The sequence below is a fragment of the Monopterus albus genome, unplaced genomic scaffold, assembly GCF_001952655.1.
Source record: "Monopterus albus unplaced genomic scaffold, M_albus_1.0 scaffold135.1, whole genome shotgun sequence".
Classification (NCBI taxonomy): domain Eukaryota; kingdom Metazoa; phylum Chordata; class Actinopteri; order Synbranchiformes; family Synbranchidae; genus Monopterus; species Monopterus albus.
Window position 1 is genome coordinate 916,284 of NW_018128015.1, and position 17,757 is coordinate 934,040.

Genomic DNA, 17,757 nt, shown 5'->3' on the forward strand with positions numbered 1-17,757 from the left:
ACACCATTTTAGTGCAGAAATTAAAAAGTCTGATTAGAAAATACAGCTCATGCCTCATTCCAGGTGTAATGTGATACAAACCATCAGGGAAATCAGGGTGGCAGAGCTGCAGGTCCTTGCAGGTACGAGCAGGATTGGTCTGTGTGCCCAGTGGGTGCTTCATCTGCTCAATCTCCAGCTTAAGGGAGTTGAGTGAGCCAAAGATTTCCTCCATGCCATCATCGTAGTCCTTGTAGTTGGCATCCACAGGTGCATCATCCACCATCTGGCTAGCATCAATGTTCCTACGTGCTCTACCCTTGATGGGAGCCTGAATTGGGAGTGGGTGAATAACATCACCAGGTGGGCCCTGTTATGAAGAAATGAAATAAAAATAGACAAATACCAGTTAGAGATAAGGATGGAGATCATGTACAGGCCTGTAAACCCAAGGGGACAATGAGTTTCACTAAAAAAACCATACAAAAGTATGATACAACTCAAAGACTAGTGAGTTAACTTACAGGGGGGCCAGGAAGTCCAGGTGTACCGGTCTCTCCCTTTGGTCCAGTTTGACCCTGAGAAGCATGAATCATGCTTGAATCATACTTGATTATTAACTGACAGAATTCTTGTTATTGTTTCTGACAACTTTCAGCTTTCAGTAACACACTTACCGATGACCCTTTAGCTCCTTTTGGACCAGGAGGACCCTAAAGATGAGAAAGTAAAGATGACCAAGGATTTAGCCTAGACTCAGACAGTGCGTGCTATTGGGTTTCACACATTCTATTGTACAGCGCATATGATGGGCATAGTCTTACAGGTAATCCTGGAGGACCGAGGGGACCAATTGGACCTGGGGGACCAGCAATACCCTAAAGGAAAACAAGAAACCATGTTATGTGACCACAGAAGAAGCACTGTTAGTTCCTGATGCAACGGTATTGACTAGCACGTGGAACATTAACATTTGCTATTCTTAAATTAGGAAAGGTTCAGAAATATAAAGAAGACTATCATTAACTTTCAGTGGGCTGATTATTGGCACAAATAGCACTGCTCTTCTGCAACATGCACAGTCTGTTTTTGTATACAAAAACAGACTTCTTTCATGCCTCAAGTGTGGTTTTATTTACTTACATTGTCTCCTTTGGGACCAGAGGATCCCGGAGGACCAGGAAGACCTCTGTCCCCCTTTTCTCCCTGTTCACCTGGGGGTCCAATAAGACCAATAAGACCCGGATGGCCCTGAAGGCAGAGAACAAACAACACACACACATATTATCAATACAACGGTCAATAACACACAGTCACAAAAATTAGTCCAATGATATATCTGTCTGGCACACCCTCTGCTCACCAGGGTAATAATTTCATGGCTGGAGGCAAACAACAAATCTAATCAATTTGTTAGTAAGTAGGCCCATTAGTCTTTGTTGCAGTATTTACTGTAACTTATAATTTACATCAAAACATTCAGATGAGTTGAGCAGATGATAGAGTGGCTCACCTTTTCTCCTTTGACACCAGAGTCTCCTTTCAAGCCAGGCAAACCAGGAGGGCCCTGAAGGAGGGATATCACATTAGAAAGCAGATTGAATCAGCCACACTTACTATGTAAGAATCATGGATTCAAAGGCCAGGAGTCACTTCTACTCACCATGGGTCCAGGAGGGCCATCTGGGCCCGGAGAACCAGGTAGACCTTGCTCTCCCTGCACAAAAATACAAAATAGAGAGTGCTTTTATCTCCTGGAAAACACTGGCTTCTATTAATAGCCCAGCCCCGTTATGTTGTGCTGTTTTGTTTAGTAGATACTATATATACAGTATTGATTTTGATTTGATTTGATTTGATTTATTCTTTCAAACATGCAGAACAATGACATCAACACACACATAATTATAATTACACAAGCCATAATTACACAAGCCAACCACTGCTAATCAAGAATCAGTTTGCTTATACCCGCACATGTTTGAATGGAGTAGGAAGAAGTCAGACTTATCCAGTCCTACAGTATACAGTGGTTTACATGATAATTTAACAATACTACACAACTTTAACATGACTATAATGAATTGGGATGAAGGTAACACTCTGCTTACAACTGGGCCAGGGATACCCCTGAGGCCTTCAGAACCAGGCTTGCCAGGTGATCCTTGAGGGCCAACAGGGCCGGTCTTTCCTTGGGGGCCTTCCAAACCAGGCTCTCCCTGTACACAGAAACAGGATACATACAATGCATTTGATTTTTACTTTTTTTGTTTATGTTTTGGTTTTGTACTATCCGAAAAAAGACAAAGTTTGTAAAATCTGTTGGATACATTACCTTGGCTCCCTTTTCTCCTTGCCTTCCCTCAGGTCCTGCTGCTCCAGGGGGGCCCTATTTAAAAATAGATGACAGAGATTAATACTGTGGAAGAGGGAGAACATTTTAGCATTCTGACATTGAAAACATTTTGCAAGGACAAGGAAGACAGAGCACAGGATAGTACTTACTCTCTTTCCTGGTGGTCCAGGGGGGCCAGACTCTCCAGTGGGTCCAGGTGAACCCTAGTTTTTTATTTCAAAAGGATAACAAAAAAATTTACTGATTTGCAATTTAAATGACAATCAAATTTTTCAGTAATGACATGCAGCGCTGTCAAAAAGTGACATAGTTGATACACAGCACTCACAGCCTGACCAGACTCTCCATCATCTCCCTTGTCACCAGGTGGACCATCTAACCCCTGCAAAAGAATTGAACAGAACATCAGTCATGCAGCACTGCATCAAAAACAAACAAATAAACAACAGATTTTATGGAGTTGATTCGCCATACATACAGCAGGACCAGGCTCTCCAGGGGGACCAGGGTCACCAGGGAAACCGCTTGGACCCTGAAATCAATAAAAGTTGCATTACATGTTTTTTAGACATAGTTTCAGGTCAGTTGCATCAGGTAAAGTGCCTAGAGTTTATTGATTTGTCATATGAAATGTCTTTTCTTAAGCTGAAGGTGAAGTAGAACTTACTGGGCTGCCTTTGGGACCATCATCTCCAGGGGGACCCTTAGGGCCAGGAGGTCCAGCTGCACCAGCTGGACCGGCCTCTCCCTTCTCACCTCGCTCTCCTCTTGGACCCTGGAATAAATAATATGAACTACATTAGCAATTCTATTTCAGAAATACTGGTAGAAAGAAAAGTGAATGGCAAGTGACACTTAAAAGAAATAACACAACAACCTTATTATCCTTATCATTGTAGATTGACCAACAGTGATTCATTTTGTCTGGCAGTTAAATTGTTTTTTTTTTGTTGTTGTTGTTGTTGTTGTTCTTATCACGTAAAACTGGAGGAAGGAAAGCTGGATAACTTACTGGTGGGCCAACTTCTCCCTGAAGACCTGGCTCTCCTGTTTCACCAGCATCGCCCTGATACGGAAGAGAGGGAGTGGGGGAAAGGGATATTAGGGTGAGACAGACACATACATTATCAGAAAGGTGATTCATTGATCCAACATGGGTCTAAAAATCTCATCATTCACAGAATCTGTCACTGTCCCTGTGTCCTTGTCACACAAATGGGGATAGAAAGAAATGACACAAAAGGTTTCAATCCATCAAGTGCAGGCAGATTGGGTGGCTGGGGCAAGGGGGCGCTGACCTCTCTATTGTCCCTGGACCCTGCCCATATATCTTGTCCTCTTCCTCCTGCCTTATTGGATAGCTGCCCTGTTGACTCACCACACACTGGGCACTATCATTATTCACTGTCACATAAGCCTACAGTCCTCCTTGCTGTCATTTACTGCATATGCACTCTGCCACACCCATTTCAGCGGAATATTTGCCCATGTCATATCTGGGTGATAAGTTGATAGCACAGCTCTGCAGAGCCAGTGACAAGCTATGTGGCGATGTGTTATGATAAGTATATCCAGATTTTCTCTAGCATGAACAGCTCTGTATTGTGAATGTCAACCAGCACTCTAAATTAAAGAGTATCTGGCTGTCTTCCAAAACCTTGCTTGTTGTTGTCAAGAAATCCACTCGGAGCAGTTGGTACAACTGATCCTCCTGTATTAGGAGTGTACACTGCTCTTCATGCAACATTGCAGCTCTGAGAAGCTCTGCACAGGTCTCAACTCCATCCTTACAACAACCTGCTCATGTCTACCAATGGGCTGCTTGTAAAATCTGCTGAGGACATGGAACTCAAGAGCATGAAAGACAGCTGCTCATCACTGTTACATGAGGGACATATTCACAGAAAAAGCCTGAGCCAAGTTGCTTGCCAGCTCCTTGGGCAGGCTAATAAAGTGCCAGCTCAGCTAAAGCATGATTAGCCAAAAGAGTGCAGCTTGTTTGCACTAGAGAAGGACAAGCCATCCTCAGGGAGACCATAAAGGAGCAAAAGGTGACTGTATTGACTGAACCAGGTAAAACAAGTCATGCCACCACTACAAACAGAAAGTGCACAGCACTGCTGTCCAGTGGCTACAAAAGCAGGTCTTTCATAATGAAACAGCAGCAACAAATAATAATGGAAGTTCTTTTTATGAGAGCTGCCTTTAATAATGCATTTATCTTCTTAGAATCGCAAGTGTGGTGCTGTTGAGTATTCATACTGTCTCCACCCAGCAACAATACTGTTCGAGATGGCAGCCTGTCCACTTGATTTGCTGTGCATCTGTCACTCTGCAGATGATCATGTCCCTTTTAATAGGGTATCACATAAACAGGCATGTGTAATATTAATGGCTGCATAAATTTTATAAAGAGGCAGCAATCAGTCTTTACCGCAGAGCACTCAAATGGCTAGCACACTAACTCTGCCTCCTCCAAAGTGTTACAGAGCCAGGTCACACCTGTCTTACAGGTAGGTTACAGTGAAAACATGTCAGTTGCCAACAGTCCACCTGGACTTGTGTTTTTCTGGAATTTGGAAATTGCATTAACACAATCTTTACTTTAAAAATCCATATCTAGAGATACATTATATTCAATTGTTCCAGAGGTGCCACTTGGGATAAAAGGCTCCTGTCACCCACTTTGAAAGCCACAGACAGTTTCGGTCCTGCTCGGCTTAACTGTTCTTCACTGGAAGGTGTAGAGTCACAAAACACCAATACACAGCATCGCAAATGTAATTATACAGCAGACACAATATAGTGTTCAGATGGTTGGTAAATGGAACTTTTCAGTTAAAATGTCACACAAGACAATGACATCATCATTTCTGGGTGTAATTGTGTGCATAAAACTGTTTTGGTATCCCCTAACCCAACAAAATGTGTTTTTGTTTTTGCTGTGTTTACATTTTATCCAAAGTGATTACATTTGTGGATTTAGTTCATTGCCTACAAGGCAGACACAATTATTAGCAAATAAAAAGAGACACGAAACATAAACTGAAAGGAGCAAACCTGACTTTGGAGAGGTCTGTGTTTACACTTAGGCCAACTCAAGAGGTGCAGGTGTTATTTAAAAGAGGTGTAATATTGAGCCTAACAGGGTGATTAAAATGGCACTGTGCTACCTGTTGTGTTTACATACAGAAACAGCTGCACCACTCCACACACATCTGTTCAAGCAGACTTCTTCAGAGCGAAAAAGGTACCAGAGAGAAGTGACTACACGTGAAATACAACAGAGGCTTACTTTTTCTCCAACAGCGCCAGGGTTTCCAATGCCACCCGGAGGTCCCTGAGGGCCATCGGCTCCTGGGGGTCCTGAGGGACCTCTTGGACCAGGGGGGCCGGGTGGACCCTAGGGAGAAGGGAAGAGAGAGTCTGATTAAGAAACACATTTTATCTGCATACTGTTTGTAATACAGTGTATTACCTAATAACACACACCTGGACTGTTCATAAACTTGTATTAATTCTCCATTAAGCTCTTACCATTTGACCAACGTCCCCAGTTTCACCTTTCTCACCAGGTGGACCAGGCAAGCCCTGTAAGGGGTGTGCAGAGGGTTTAAACATATTTTCTGTGTTTCTTAATGCTAACATTTGACCACAGTTTGATTTTATTTCATTAGTGTAGTCCGCACCTGCAGCCCAACTGGGCCTGGAGGACCAGGGAATCCTCTTGCTCCTTCATCTCCCTTCTGGCCAAACAGACCCTGCTGACCTCTGGGACCGGGCTCACCATCTGCACCCTGCACAATGTGACAGATAGACGTGCTCACAACCACCAGAAACAAATGTTGGCACTCTTGACCCTTAATGATCTGAACACATAACCTAAGCTGAACACTTACAGCAGGACCAGGCGCTCCAACAGGCCCCTGAGGGCCAGTAGGACCAGGTGGACCCTGCAGAGGAAAAGGGGCACATCAGAACACCAGCCAACAATTTTATTCTTCACTATTCAAAACCCATGTATTCACAAGGAAACTGGAGTAGCCTCACCATCCCAGGACATAACATTATAAATAAATAATGACTTGTAAATTTACAACTTACATGTTCTCCTTTGTCACCCTTGCTTCCTTTTTGGCCTGGCTCTCCGATCTCTCCCTGAGGAATGAAATAATCATAGTGAGAAATCGAGACACATAAACCCCTCATTTTAACATAACACACAAATGAGACTGAACACAAGATGGCATATCAAAGTGCAATAAAATCCAAGCTCGGTCTATATTCTGCCTTTGAAAAGATATTTTTCTTTTTCTTTTTTTTTTTTTTAGAAATGAATGACATCACTCCCTTTCTGACATATATAGTTCACATCTGAAGGGGGCTTATCAAGACAGTTGAGTCACTGGTGCTACTTGCAGCCAAAGTAGAATAGATAAATAGTTTGTGCCAGAATTCCCAGAATGAAGAGCCCTGCACCATTCTTTCAAAGCCTCCACATGCTGTGGGTGTTTGGAGAAATAATGCTAATAAGTACCAAAGCCAGACGCATTTACTTTTGGCTTTGAGTCATACAATGCTCTTTGTGAAGCAGCATTAGTCTCTTAAATAAAAGCCTCGGCGTCATCAGTACTCCATGGACAGGACTTATAATGAGAAAGTGACTGAATGTGTGTAAACATTAGCTTGTGAGATCTTTTTTATCTGCATGGCAAATACCCTCTGTATTCTCTGTCTGTCTACACTGCAGGGACCAATGTAAGTCCAGTTAAGAACTGAGACATTCTTCAAAGGATAAAAGATTATCCTCTGAGTATCTCCATAGCTGATCTTCCTGCAAATGCTTTGAGTTGTTCTTACTTCTGAATACTAAAGGGTCACTTTCACACATTCTGTCACTGCCATAAAATCCCTCCCTCTTCTCTGTCTGTTTGTGCAGAAGGGTACAAATTGCCAACATGGAAGGTTAGCCTTTTAAAGATCCGTTAATCAATGCAAACTTTGCCAGACAAATTCCCCTTAGACTGTTTAAGCTCACAGGGAACGAGACAAAAGGATGTCTGGCTTCGAGCTCACCTGTAAGTTTAGTGTTTGTCACTGTAAGTTTAGTGTGTGTCAGGTGGTGTGTGTGTGTGTGTGTGTGTGTGTGTGTGTGTGTGTGTGTGTGTGTGTGTCGCGGAGTGCTAAAAAATGAAACACTTTAATGGAATTTGACTGACTTTCATTAATTTTCTCTTTACTTGGACAGGAAAACAAACCACAAACAGTTAACTCACCTTGTCTCCGTCCTCTCCAGGTGGTCCAGGAGGTCCTCCAGGTCCTGGCAGACCCACTGGTCCCTGAATGCCATCTCTTCCAGCTGGGCCTTGAGGTCCTTTTTCTCCCTATTTTTTTTTTTTTTTTTTTTTCATTTTACAACACCAAGTTGTCAGTTAAATCTGTGAATGTTCTTCTTTTCTGCATGTCTGAGTAATCTCTATAATTTGATGTTCTTACCGGTCCACCCTTCTCTCCAGCAGGGCCTGGAGGTCCCTGTGGGCCAGGACGTCCAGGAAGACCTGTAGGTCCAGCTTGGCCGGCAGGACCTCGCTCACCAGGAGAACCCTAGAGCACCACAGCACAGCAGTATTATTTATCCAAATGACCGAGTGAAAATATCGACACTGAAACTATATCAGGCACAGTAGCAAACTGTGCCTATACACCTGAAGGTTGGAACATTACTACAAAGACAATTCCCAGAGATGGAGACAAAATATGGAAGGTGAGAGAATGATAGTGACAAACTGTGGATATCGTAAATTGCACTCACAGCAGGGCCAGGTGGGCCGTGAGGACCCTCATTCCCTTTCAGGCCATGAGCACCCTGCAGAACAAAATAAAATGAAGGCTTCAGAAAACAAACACATCTGTTGGGGGAGAACACACCCTGCCTTACAGTGGGCTCCCAGACTTCAAACAGGCTCAGCATGAGATAAAAAACCTCCCCTAGTCCCCAGAGGAGGGGACTGAGAACAGACAGGGAGAACAGTTATTTACCAAGACATCCACAACATTACAAAGGAGCAGGTGTGCTGCATCACATAATTTCTCCATCCTGCAGCTAAACAACAAGCTGTTTCTGCCAACAGGTCTGGAGTCAGACCACAGGAGTGCATTGCATAACTATCAAGACACGACTTTGTCAAGTGAAAATTAAGATTAAAAGTAAAAAAAAAAAATAATCAACAACCTGCTCCTCTTCTGAAGCCCACTCAGGGATTTAATATCATGTCTGATTCTTGAAGTTTACCACAGTTTTACAGTGATTTAATACCCCAGAACTACTGTATTATGCAATAATCAAAGTTTTATAGGAGGTGAATTTGTGAGGAGCTATAGTACAGAGTAGAAGGAAATACAAACCACAGGGCCGGGAAGACCTCTATCTCCAGGGAAGCCTCTTGGCCCAGGAGGGCCATCCTTACCCGGTGAGCCAATAGGGCCAGGGTCACCCTGTAGGTCAAAGCACAACAATTAATGTTTTGGACTCCATGGTTGTATGTTCCAAATTATATGTTAAATTGTCACATGAAGCACCCACTGTGGACGGTATGGAAACAAATGTAATCACAGGTACATATTTATTATCCTGACACCATAAAACAAACTGGATATTAAATGGAGCTTCAGGATTCACCTTAGCTCCTTCTTTTCCTGCAGCTCCAGGTAGACCCTGCTCACCAGGTGGGCCTGGGGGTCCAGGATGACCACGATCTCCCATTGGTCCAGTCTCACCGGTTGGTCCCTATAATTGAAAATAAATAAAGTCATGGGCACTAGAGAATAAAACCTGGTTGCAGGGGAGGTGTGAAGAAGAGAAACTACAGTTAAGAGGACGGCAGAAAGAACACTGTGAGCGGAATCAGCAATTTAAATTAAAAAAAAAGATGCTAAATATCTCCATCTATTACAAAACATGGCTTGGAGAAGCTGAGCAGTTGCTGTGTAGGAGGACTACTAGTCATTAAGGCCACATACAGCTACGTTATCACCAGTGTTCTCAGCTGGCATTAGTGGAGCAGCTGGAAGGCAAAGTCTGTTAAATGTTTATGAATAATGGATGAAGAGCCCACTGCTAATATGAAAGAGGATAAACAATACTTAAATCATGGCTCATAAGATATAGGTATGAGGGATCGATTATTTTTGTAAGACAAACAAAATGCTGAGACAGTGTTCTGGTAACTTTACTGGTGCACATCTTAATGGTAGTCTGCAGATTTCTGTTGTCTTTTTGTGCACGCACGTTTTGCTCAGTAGCTTTACAATACAGAGTACTACTTTTAAAAGACACTGAGATCAATACAAATACACACTTGCATATTTTAACTCTTTATGGAGATTTGTTTCTGCACAAAGGAGTGTAATCAATAGAAGCTGTGCAACCAAATCAATACAACAGTCAAGCAAAGGCATCACTGATGATAACTACATTATAAGAAAGCAACATAGAAAGTTTGTCAGTGACTGTGACTTACCTGAGGTCCAACCACACCTGGAGGACCAGGGGGGCCAGTCTTGCCTTGGAATCCCTGTGTATTGCAAAGAAAATAAGAACTGTCATTCAGCTGACCCTGAGGAATAGAGATGACGAGTTGAGTAATCAGAGCAGTTTACTCACAGTCTCTCCTCTCTGTCCAGGATGTCCAGGCAACCCATCTTTCCCTGGAGGTCCCTGAGAAATACACAAATCCATACAGTACACACAGAACAACAAAGAGATAGATGGTGGGTCTACACAGTTGGCCATGTGTGGTGTATCGGCTTGGACTTACAGGAGGGCCCTTTGGTCCTGAGAAACCTGTTGGTCCCTGAGGTCCTGGCAGACCCTAAAGCAAACAACAAATGACAAATGATCAATAATTAGCTCTCTCCTATGGAAACGGATACATGTTGTCAGGCTATAATGATCCTGGGTGGTACGTACCCTCTCACCGGGAGGGCCTGGTGGACCATCATTTCCTGAGTTACCCTGAAGACACAATAATAAGAAGTAAATGTTGAACTTGTACCATAATATATACAAGAAAGTTACAGTCAAATATTTTATGCACCTTAGGTCCAGCTTTTCCAGTTGGTCCTCTTGGTCCTCTCTCGCCTCGAGGCCCCTTGAGAAAAGACAATGTGATTACAAAAATCAAAAGAATCCCAAGAAATATTTGAGACCTGAAATCTTAAGCTTAATTATTGCCACAGTTTGAATTCCCCTCAAGCATGCCCGGGTTGAAGCTCTGCTTTCACTGGTGCCAAGCTCGCCATCTGTATACAAGCATGAGTCTGCTGAGTAAGACTAACCGTTGGTCCTCTCTGTCCACGTGGGCCTGGCTTTCCTGCTGTTCCCTGTGGACACGGAGAATGCACACAGTGATCAAAGGAGTAGCACTTGCATCATTAAGAGGCTGCATCCTCCAGAAGAATGATGCAAGCAGACACTAACATTTACATGCAGATTTCAACAGAACTGGCACATTGAGGTGCTATGAGCTCATCTTTTATCATTAATTAGGAATTACTCTTCAACATTACCATCATTATTCATTAGACGCATCACTTCCTCCGAATAGGACATTTTAATAAACAATAATGAAAAATCTAATGATTTTAAAGCTGTGTTAATGACCCTATTATCCTCTGGTGTCTGGGAGCTTGGTCTCATAAACTTCACAAATGTTTTGAGAAGATGAAAAGCTTTATGTGCCCTGCTCCACTGTTGGTGACAAACTATTACTCTTCCAGGCAAGCTAATGGCCCAAGCCCTTAAACAAAGAAAATGAAACATTGCTCAAGTACTAAAAAAATGATAAACAATGTTTTTGGTGGTTCAAAATGGGTTGAGTAAGTGGTAATGAAGAAAGAACGCAATTGTCTGTTTGTCCTTGGTAAAAAAAAAGAAAAAAAAATCTTTATTAGAGGAAATGGAACAGGAGTCTGTATTGATCCAACCCTTGTAAGAATGAGAAGAAGAATAACTGTATCTCACATACCCGAGTTCCTTTCTCTCCATTGGCACCAGGGAAACCTTGGAAACCCTGAGATCCCTGTGTATGACAAAGGGAGTAATTAATAATTTGACAGACAAACCTCAAATATTGCATCTCTTTTTTATTCCCTGAGACATCCCTAGTTTATTCCATGCAACAGGAGATTGGGTGCACCATATATAAAAGCAATGTTTTGTTGTTGTATCAGGAGCTGAGTGCTGACACCAAAAGGCATATTCAAATCCCCGGCCCTTTGATCACGGAGGTTCAAGCATGTCCCGTTGTCAGACTGCAGCGCTGCCTCAGAGAGGCTAAAGTATGAGCCATCAAAGCAGCCTTTACATGCATATGTAGGCATTTTCATTCTCTTTCACATACAGAAACACGTGCAGTGACGTTCACAGATTGTGTCCTTTATCATGATGATCTTAAAGTTATTCTTTATTGAAATCAGTCAACTAATACCAATATTGTTTAGAAATGTGTGCACAGTTACTTTTGGTCCTTGTCTTCCTGGGTATCCTGGCAATCCGGGAACTCCAAGTTTACCCTGTTTAAAAAAGAAAAGCATATTCTTTAGATTTACCTGAAAAGATAGTTCAGTTATTAGGTACTGCACTTCCATAAAGTTGAAGACAGATTTTAAAGATTTAGAAGAGGCAAAGGTATTCTGACTTTTTAAGCATGGGTCAAGCTCCAAATAGAATGGATACTACAAATCCAGCTTATCCTCCTAATTGCCAACTTTCTTCAAAAACATTTTAAAAAAAAACCCCTCAAGTTTGTAATTAAAATAAATATTAGAAGAAGAAGACTGTCTTTACTGGCTGAGTAGTACTCCGATGAGTGAGCTGAACAAGTATAAAATTGATGGAATGTCTCCTTAATTCTTTTTTTTTTCAGGCATATGCATTTATTTGATTATTTTTACAAAGTAAGCAGGTCGTGGAGAGGCAGACAGGAAAGAGGATCTAGACTCAAACTGCCGACATCACACATACGCTGTGTCTCACCACAACCTTTTGGCTATCGGGGCATGGAGTGTCCCTTTAATGCACCGCTTCCCACATTATGTAATTCAATATTGCACAATGCCTGTGATGCATCCATTAAATATATACTATACTCTTTGTAGGTGAAACCTCTGTATTTATTATGGGTTATCAGAAATGTAAAAATAACTAAATGCTATACAATGCAGTTCTCCTAGAGTATCTTGCATACATACACACCAGACAAGCAAACTGCATCAGGCATACATTATACTAAATTTGTACATCTGTGAATATAAACTACAACAGTAGCAGTCTTGCTGTATTTTAGTATTAAAAATGACATTAAAATGTGCACAAGCACTTGCTAAACACAGCAGCATGTATTAGAACCAGCCCAGTATTTGAATGCAGAAATTCTGGGTGCTGTGCAGGCTCTAATTAAATATGAAATGATTCAGCTGTTACCTCGTGTGAATCGGATGCAGACCGGTGTCTACATCAATAATGCAAAGCCAACACCATAATACTGCATCCTCTACAAGAATGAATGAAGTTTTGTTTTTTTTGGAAACCACAAAAATGACTGAAGGATTGTAAGCACAACTTATCCAGTATTCAATAATTTTAGCAACTGAATCCATTTTATGCTCTTAGCTGGTTCAAGCCCGACAGCAGTGAAAAATTGGTTGCTGTTTAGAGGAGAATGACTGGAAACACTATTCACTTTGTTAAGCCCTGCTGAGCCACCACCATGGCTCAAACATGGCTGATAAGACAAAAAGAACAGCTTATCAGTTAGTGCAACAGTTAGGCAGCGTCTGGGGGACATCAGCATAACATACTTGTTGGAGTCAAACTGGCAAAAGAAGCTTACCTTCTCACCGGATGGGCCAAGAGGACCAGCATCTCCTGGGAGACCTACGCGTCCCTTTGGCCCCTCAGGCCCGTCTTCTCCTCTGGGTCCTGCTGGTCCGAGCTCTCCCTGTAACACACAAAAAGCACAGGTCAGAATATCACACGCTTTGCACTTAAACATAATCCACTGTTATCATCAGGTCTTACATACTTGTAACTGAATACCAGACACTGACTTATCTTTTACCACTGTCCTTTACTTTATGGAGTGACTTAACAAACATGCTGAATGTATTTTCTTTCTCTTAATCATTTTAATATTTTTAAAGCTACACAGTTTCCAGTGATGTTTACTTGGGTATGCACTCCCCTCCCTTTTGCTGGTGCATTGCTATATTTCTTGGTCCATTACTTCCACCCACTGTGAATCAGCAGACTAGTGTGAAACACAACATTAGACATTTGTGCTACTGCCATCTCCAATTGGCAAGAATCGTTTACTGTGCTTTGTACATCCTGGTATGCTCATCAAAACTAATGGGTAAAATCTCAGAAGAGATTAAAAGTCTCAAAAGCCTATTGTATGTTCAGTGTCGGCTTCGTCCTGTGAGTGATGCGTGGAAATGCTGTGCTCATTTCATGAGAGCATAAAATACTGAATATTATCACGTCATAACTTGTCATTAAAAACATATGGTTCATGCTGTATTACATCATTCCTTTACAACATTTTGAGCAGAGTAAATGAGAGAGTACAAAGTCACTCTGACAACCGGTCGCTGCTGTGGAGACCCAGTGGTGTGTGAGAGGTATCTAGTTAAAGGCTTGTGCAGCTGCACAAGCATGCGAGAGCGCACACATGCCCACACTCAAGTACACATAAAACAACATCAAGCAAACTGTACTTGACTCACACTTGCAAGCTCATCAGAGAGAACACTTTAAACTGAGCACTTACACACACTCACACTTTTCATAGGCATGCTTAAAAATGAGCCATTTAGATTCTAGTCCACATGTGTCTCATCCAGAGCAAAGAGCCTCCTCAAATCTTTGCTTTCACCTGGATCTGCTACATCTCCAGAGGAAAACAGGCTGGAGCCCCCCCCGTCTCTCTTGGCTTTGGAGGGGTTTAAAGTGCCATTGATTTCTCCTTCCATTCTGCACTCAGTTATTAGCCAGGCTGGTCAGAGATCAGAGTTTGATGTTTAAAGTAATTTATGTTTCTCACTATAAAAGGCATTTTCCCCATGAGCTGACATGAGTTGAGCTGTTTAGAAAAGGAAGCCGCTGCTGTGTAGACCTGTCAAACTTGTGCTTGTCTTCTAAAGTTGTCAAGGTTAGAACTGACTGGAAAGAACTGGAAACTGCTCACATGAACATATACGCACGTACACACACTAACAGCTGGCAACTGGAACACCTTATGTTTGCTCATTACCCACAATTGCAGTAGTCGCAAAGGCTTAGGACATAAGGGACTAACGTGACAGCAGCGGTTGCTCCTTTCGCTTAGTTCAATTAAAGGTCACCTCCAACAAAACCTAGCCACAAAGCAGTTTTGAGTGCAGAAATTACAGCTGCCAAATCTGTATATTCCACTTGCTTCCGGCACGCAAGATGTGACTGACACGTACTGTTAAGTAAAATATAAACAAAGACGTCTCACCCTGTCGCCCTTGACACCCATATCTCCCTTGAAGCCGGGGAAGCCGTCTTCTCCCTGCCAAGTGAATAAAGGAGATAAGAGTTGTGAGGTAATGAGGGACAAAGAGTTGAATAATACATATGTTGACACCATTTGTGTTTTATTCATACACAGACACACACTCAAAGACAAACACACCTATACACACATGCAAATATGTGTGTGCTGCGGAGCTTCTGTTGCCATAGAAACTCTTGAAAGTCATTTCTCTTGTGTACTGGCAAAATTCAATTCAGAGTTCTACAGAATTTCACTAAGATAATCATTAGAATGAAAGATTTCAGCAGCACCAGCATCATCCTGAGCACCACATGCAAATACTAAAAATATTTCTGTCCCTTGTTTTCACACCTTTTCACCCTTGTTTCCTTTGAGGCCGCGCACACCATCGGCTCCCTGTAAAGCAAGATGAGACATAAGAAGTTACAGGCTGACAGGGTCCAGACTGGACAAAGCAGAGGGTCGGATGGTACAGCATCAAGTCCCACCATGACAGAACAACAGTCAGGACCAATGTGATGGCCACAGTTTTTACAAAGCAAGGCTTCAAAGTCACACATGTCATATGATGTAAGTGACTGTCACTGTTATTTTTTGTCAAATGTGTCAGACAAACATGCGAAGAAGGGTGCACTCTGTGACTGACGCATTTATATGTTTTCTCTGCACTTTAGCATATGAGGTCTTCACAACCTCCATGACCAGCCCTCTCATCGTCCCAGAGAGAGCAGACACTTCAGTCTTCAGCCATGTAACAGGCTCCCTGTTAGCTAGAAGTCAAGCCACTTGTGTGGTCCACTCTTCTCCCAGTGGAAGCTTTAATGACAGAATCAGTCACATCCTCTTACAAAGAATTGTTTGAGGGGACTTCTTTTGTTTTGTTTTGATCAGCTGACACCAAACAAGGGCTGTGTGTCTTGACTAGCCTGAGCATCACCTTATGGGAGCTAAAAGATGTAGGATCGGAGATACTGACTTTCCTGTCTTAATCTTTGCATCACTAAGAGTTTTTGTCTATGAAATAAAAGCAGATCAAACCAAACAATACAGTTCTTTTAAGGGAATGTTGTTTTTACTAAATGATGCTTGGTTTCTTGGATATAAACCTTGGAATTAATATGTTTTTTCAGAGGAACTTTAAAATGTTAATTGGCAACGATAAGCCCATACCAGCTGTTAACTGCAAAACACTAGTAGATAATAATATTACACATGATTTCCGCAGAGGGTGATAATCCACTGACCTTCATGCCTCGGGGCCCAGGATAACCAATAGGTCCCTGAGGGCCAGCAGGGCCCTGGAGAGAGAAACGTTGGGTGACAGCTTGTAACACACATAATTGCTTTACACACATGCACACACAGTACATTACAGTACATTAATGCAAAATATTTTAAGCAAATGTGCCTGAAATGACAAAAAAAAAAGCTCCAAAAGTGGGAGAAATGGAGAAAGAAACGAAACATACCATGTGTCCTTTCTCTCCAGGAGGCCCCTCCTTTCCAGGGTGACCCTGTGAATTATTAAAAGAAATATTATTGCATCTCATTACAGGATTATTACCACCATAAATACTGCAACACACCCTATAACTGAAGGATTAGGTTATAAAACCCTTGTAGGACATTTCACACTGGAAAATCGGATTAAGTATCATTAGACTTCAATCTCATTTGTGATTTTTTATCTTTAATGCACAGTGTTATAGAAGGACTACAGCTGTTACTGAGCTCTAAAAACAAAGACTACTGCTTTGGGATTTACACAGTACACTGCACACATACTGTACATGCATGTGTGCACAACCACAATGCAGACATCACACATCTAATACACACATTGATGTCAGGTAACAAAAAAAAATGACTGGAAGGAAATTGATTCAATACTCATGAGACAAAGCAGCTGTGCAAAGCCTCTGATGGGTTTTTAGTGACATGAGAGAGGATAGAGAAGGAAATAGATACTAGAGAGAGCTAAAGTGAGGGGCAGGGAGGGAGCGTTGAGAATGAGAGAGCGAACACAGCAGATGATGGAGGATGTAACCAGTAGATGAATTTCCAAAAAGCTGAGTGTGTAAATGGCAGACATGTTTCTACTCTAAGCCTTGTGTTCACTCTCCACTATCACTTTTTCCTCTCTTTCGCTAAATCCCTCATTCCTTACATTATCCCCCTGTGCCTTTTTCTTTCCGTATAGTTATTCATATTTCACAGCCTCTCTTGTCTCGTCTCTCTTACTGTAGGCGCCACCTGGTGCCATCCAACACACATCTGCCATTAGTGCAGGTGTCTTCTGTGCTATATGAGCAGGGATGGGAAAAAGAGTGCTTACATTTCTACAGTATGTCTGTGTGGGTGGGTTGTTCTACTGTTATAAAGGTGTGGTAATTTATTATATCATACATATGTTTCAGCCAAATGATTATCTCACTATGCTATGAATGTGTTAAGTGGTTTTTAAACATTAAAATTTGATGTGCTGCTTTTAAAATGTGGGTTTTCACATTATGCCAATAAAAAACATAAAGAGAAAGAGAGAAGCTGTTTTACACACATTCATTTCTTTGCATATGTGGTATATCAACTTACTGGTGGACCATCAGCTCCTGGCACTCCTGTCAAACCTGGCTTTCCAGTAGGACCCTAGACAGACAGGACAAGACCAGGTGTTAGGGCAAACAAGAGATTTCAAGTCTGTAAGAGCACAAAGTCCATAAAAACAAGTCTGCAGTTGTGCTAGCAGCTCCCTGAGGCTGTAGTGAGGCACAGCACAGTGGTGCTTGGAGCTAAATGACTAATGTCAGCTTGCATACATGCTCACAGTGATAATGCTGATGT

General features: G+C 42.1%; 1 protein-coding gene across 1 annotated transcript in view; it reads right to left on the minus strand.

The window, feature by feature from the left end:
• Positions 1–17,757, minus strand: part of col5a1 (procollagen, type V, alpha 1) — a 71,190-nt gene that overhangs the window by 7,455 nt on the left and 45,978 nt on the right. Inside the window, exons 25-62 of the mRNA XM_020613580.1 lie at positions 17,509–17,562; positions 16,386–16,430; positions 16,161–16,214; positions 15,268–15,312; positions 14,878–14,931; positions 13,228–13,335; positions 11,855–11,908; positions 11,362–11,415; positions 10,673–10,717; positions 10,432–10,485; positions 10,305–10,349; positions 10,153–10,206; positions 9,999–10,052; positions 9,856–9,909; positions 9,015–9,122; positions 8,741–8,830; positions 8,148–8,201; positions 7,832–7,939; positions 7,612–7,719; positions 6,440–6,493; positions 6,235–6,288; positions 6,025–6,132; positions 5,873–5,926; positions 5,631–5,738; positions 3,348–3,401; positions 3,003–3,110; positions 2,814–2,867; positions 2,664–2,717; positions 2,485–2,538; positions 2,315–2,368; positions 2,091–2,198; positions 1,643–1,696; positions 1,493–1,546; positions 1,123–1,230; positions 804–857; positions 657–692; positions 504–557; positions 82–349 (exon numbers count right to left, since the gene is read on the minus strand). Of these exons, the coding sequence (XP_020469236.1) occupies positions 82–349; positions 504–557; positions 657–692; positions 804–857; positions 1,123–1,230; positions 1,493–1,546; positions 1,643–1,696; positions 2,091–2,198; positions 2,315–2,368; positions 2,485–2,538; positions 2,664–2,717; positions 2,814–2,867; positions 3,003–3,110; positions 3,348–3,401; positions 5,631–5,738; positions 5,873–5,926; positions 6,025–6,132; positions 6,235–6,288; positions 6,440–6,493; positions 7,612–7,719; positions 7,832–7,939; positions 8,148–8,201; positions 8,741–8,830; positions 9,015–9,122; positions 9,856–9,909; positions 9,999–10,052; positions 10,153–10,206; positions 10,305–10,349; positions 10,432–10,485; positions 10,673–10,717; positions 11,362–11,415; positions 11,855–11,908; positions 13,228–13,335; positions 14,878–14,931; positions 15,268–15,312; positions 16,161–16,214; positions 16,386–16,430; positions 17,509–17,562 (2,734 nt within the window). The remainder of the gene's footprint in view (positions 1–81; positions 350–503; positions 558–656; positions 693–803; positions 858–1,122; positions 1,231–1,492; positions 1,547–1,642; positions 1,697–2,090; positions 2,199–2,314; positions 2,369–2,484; positions 2,539–2,663; positions 2,718–2,813; positions 2,868–3,002; positions 3,111–3,347; positions 3,402–5,630; positions 5,739–5,872; positions 5,927–6,024; positions 6,133–6,234; positions 6,289–6,439; positions 6,494–7,611; positions 7,720–7,831; positions 7,940–8,147; positions 8,202–8,740; positions 8,831–9,014; positions 9,123–9,855; positions 9,910–9,998; positions 10,053–10,152; positions 10,207–10,304; positions 10,350–10,431; positions 10,486–10,672; positions 10,718–11,361; positions 11,416–11,854; positions 11,909–13,227; positions 13,336–14,877; positions 14,932–15,267; positions 15,313–16,160; positions 16,215–16,385; positions 16,431–17,508; positions 17,563–17,757) is intronic.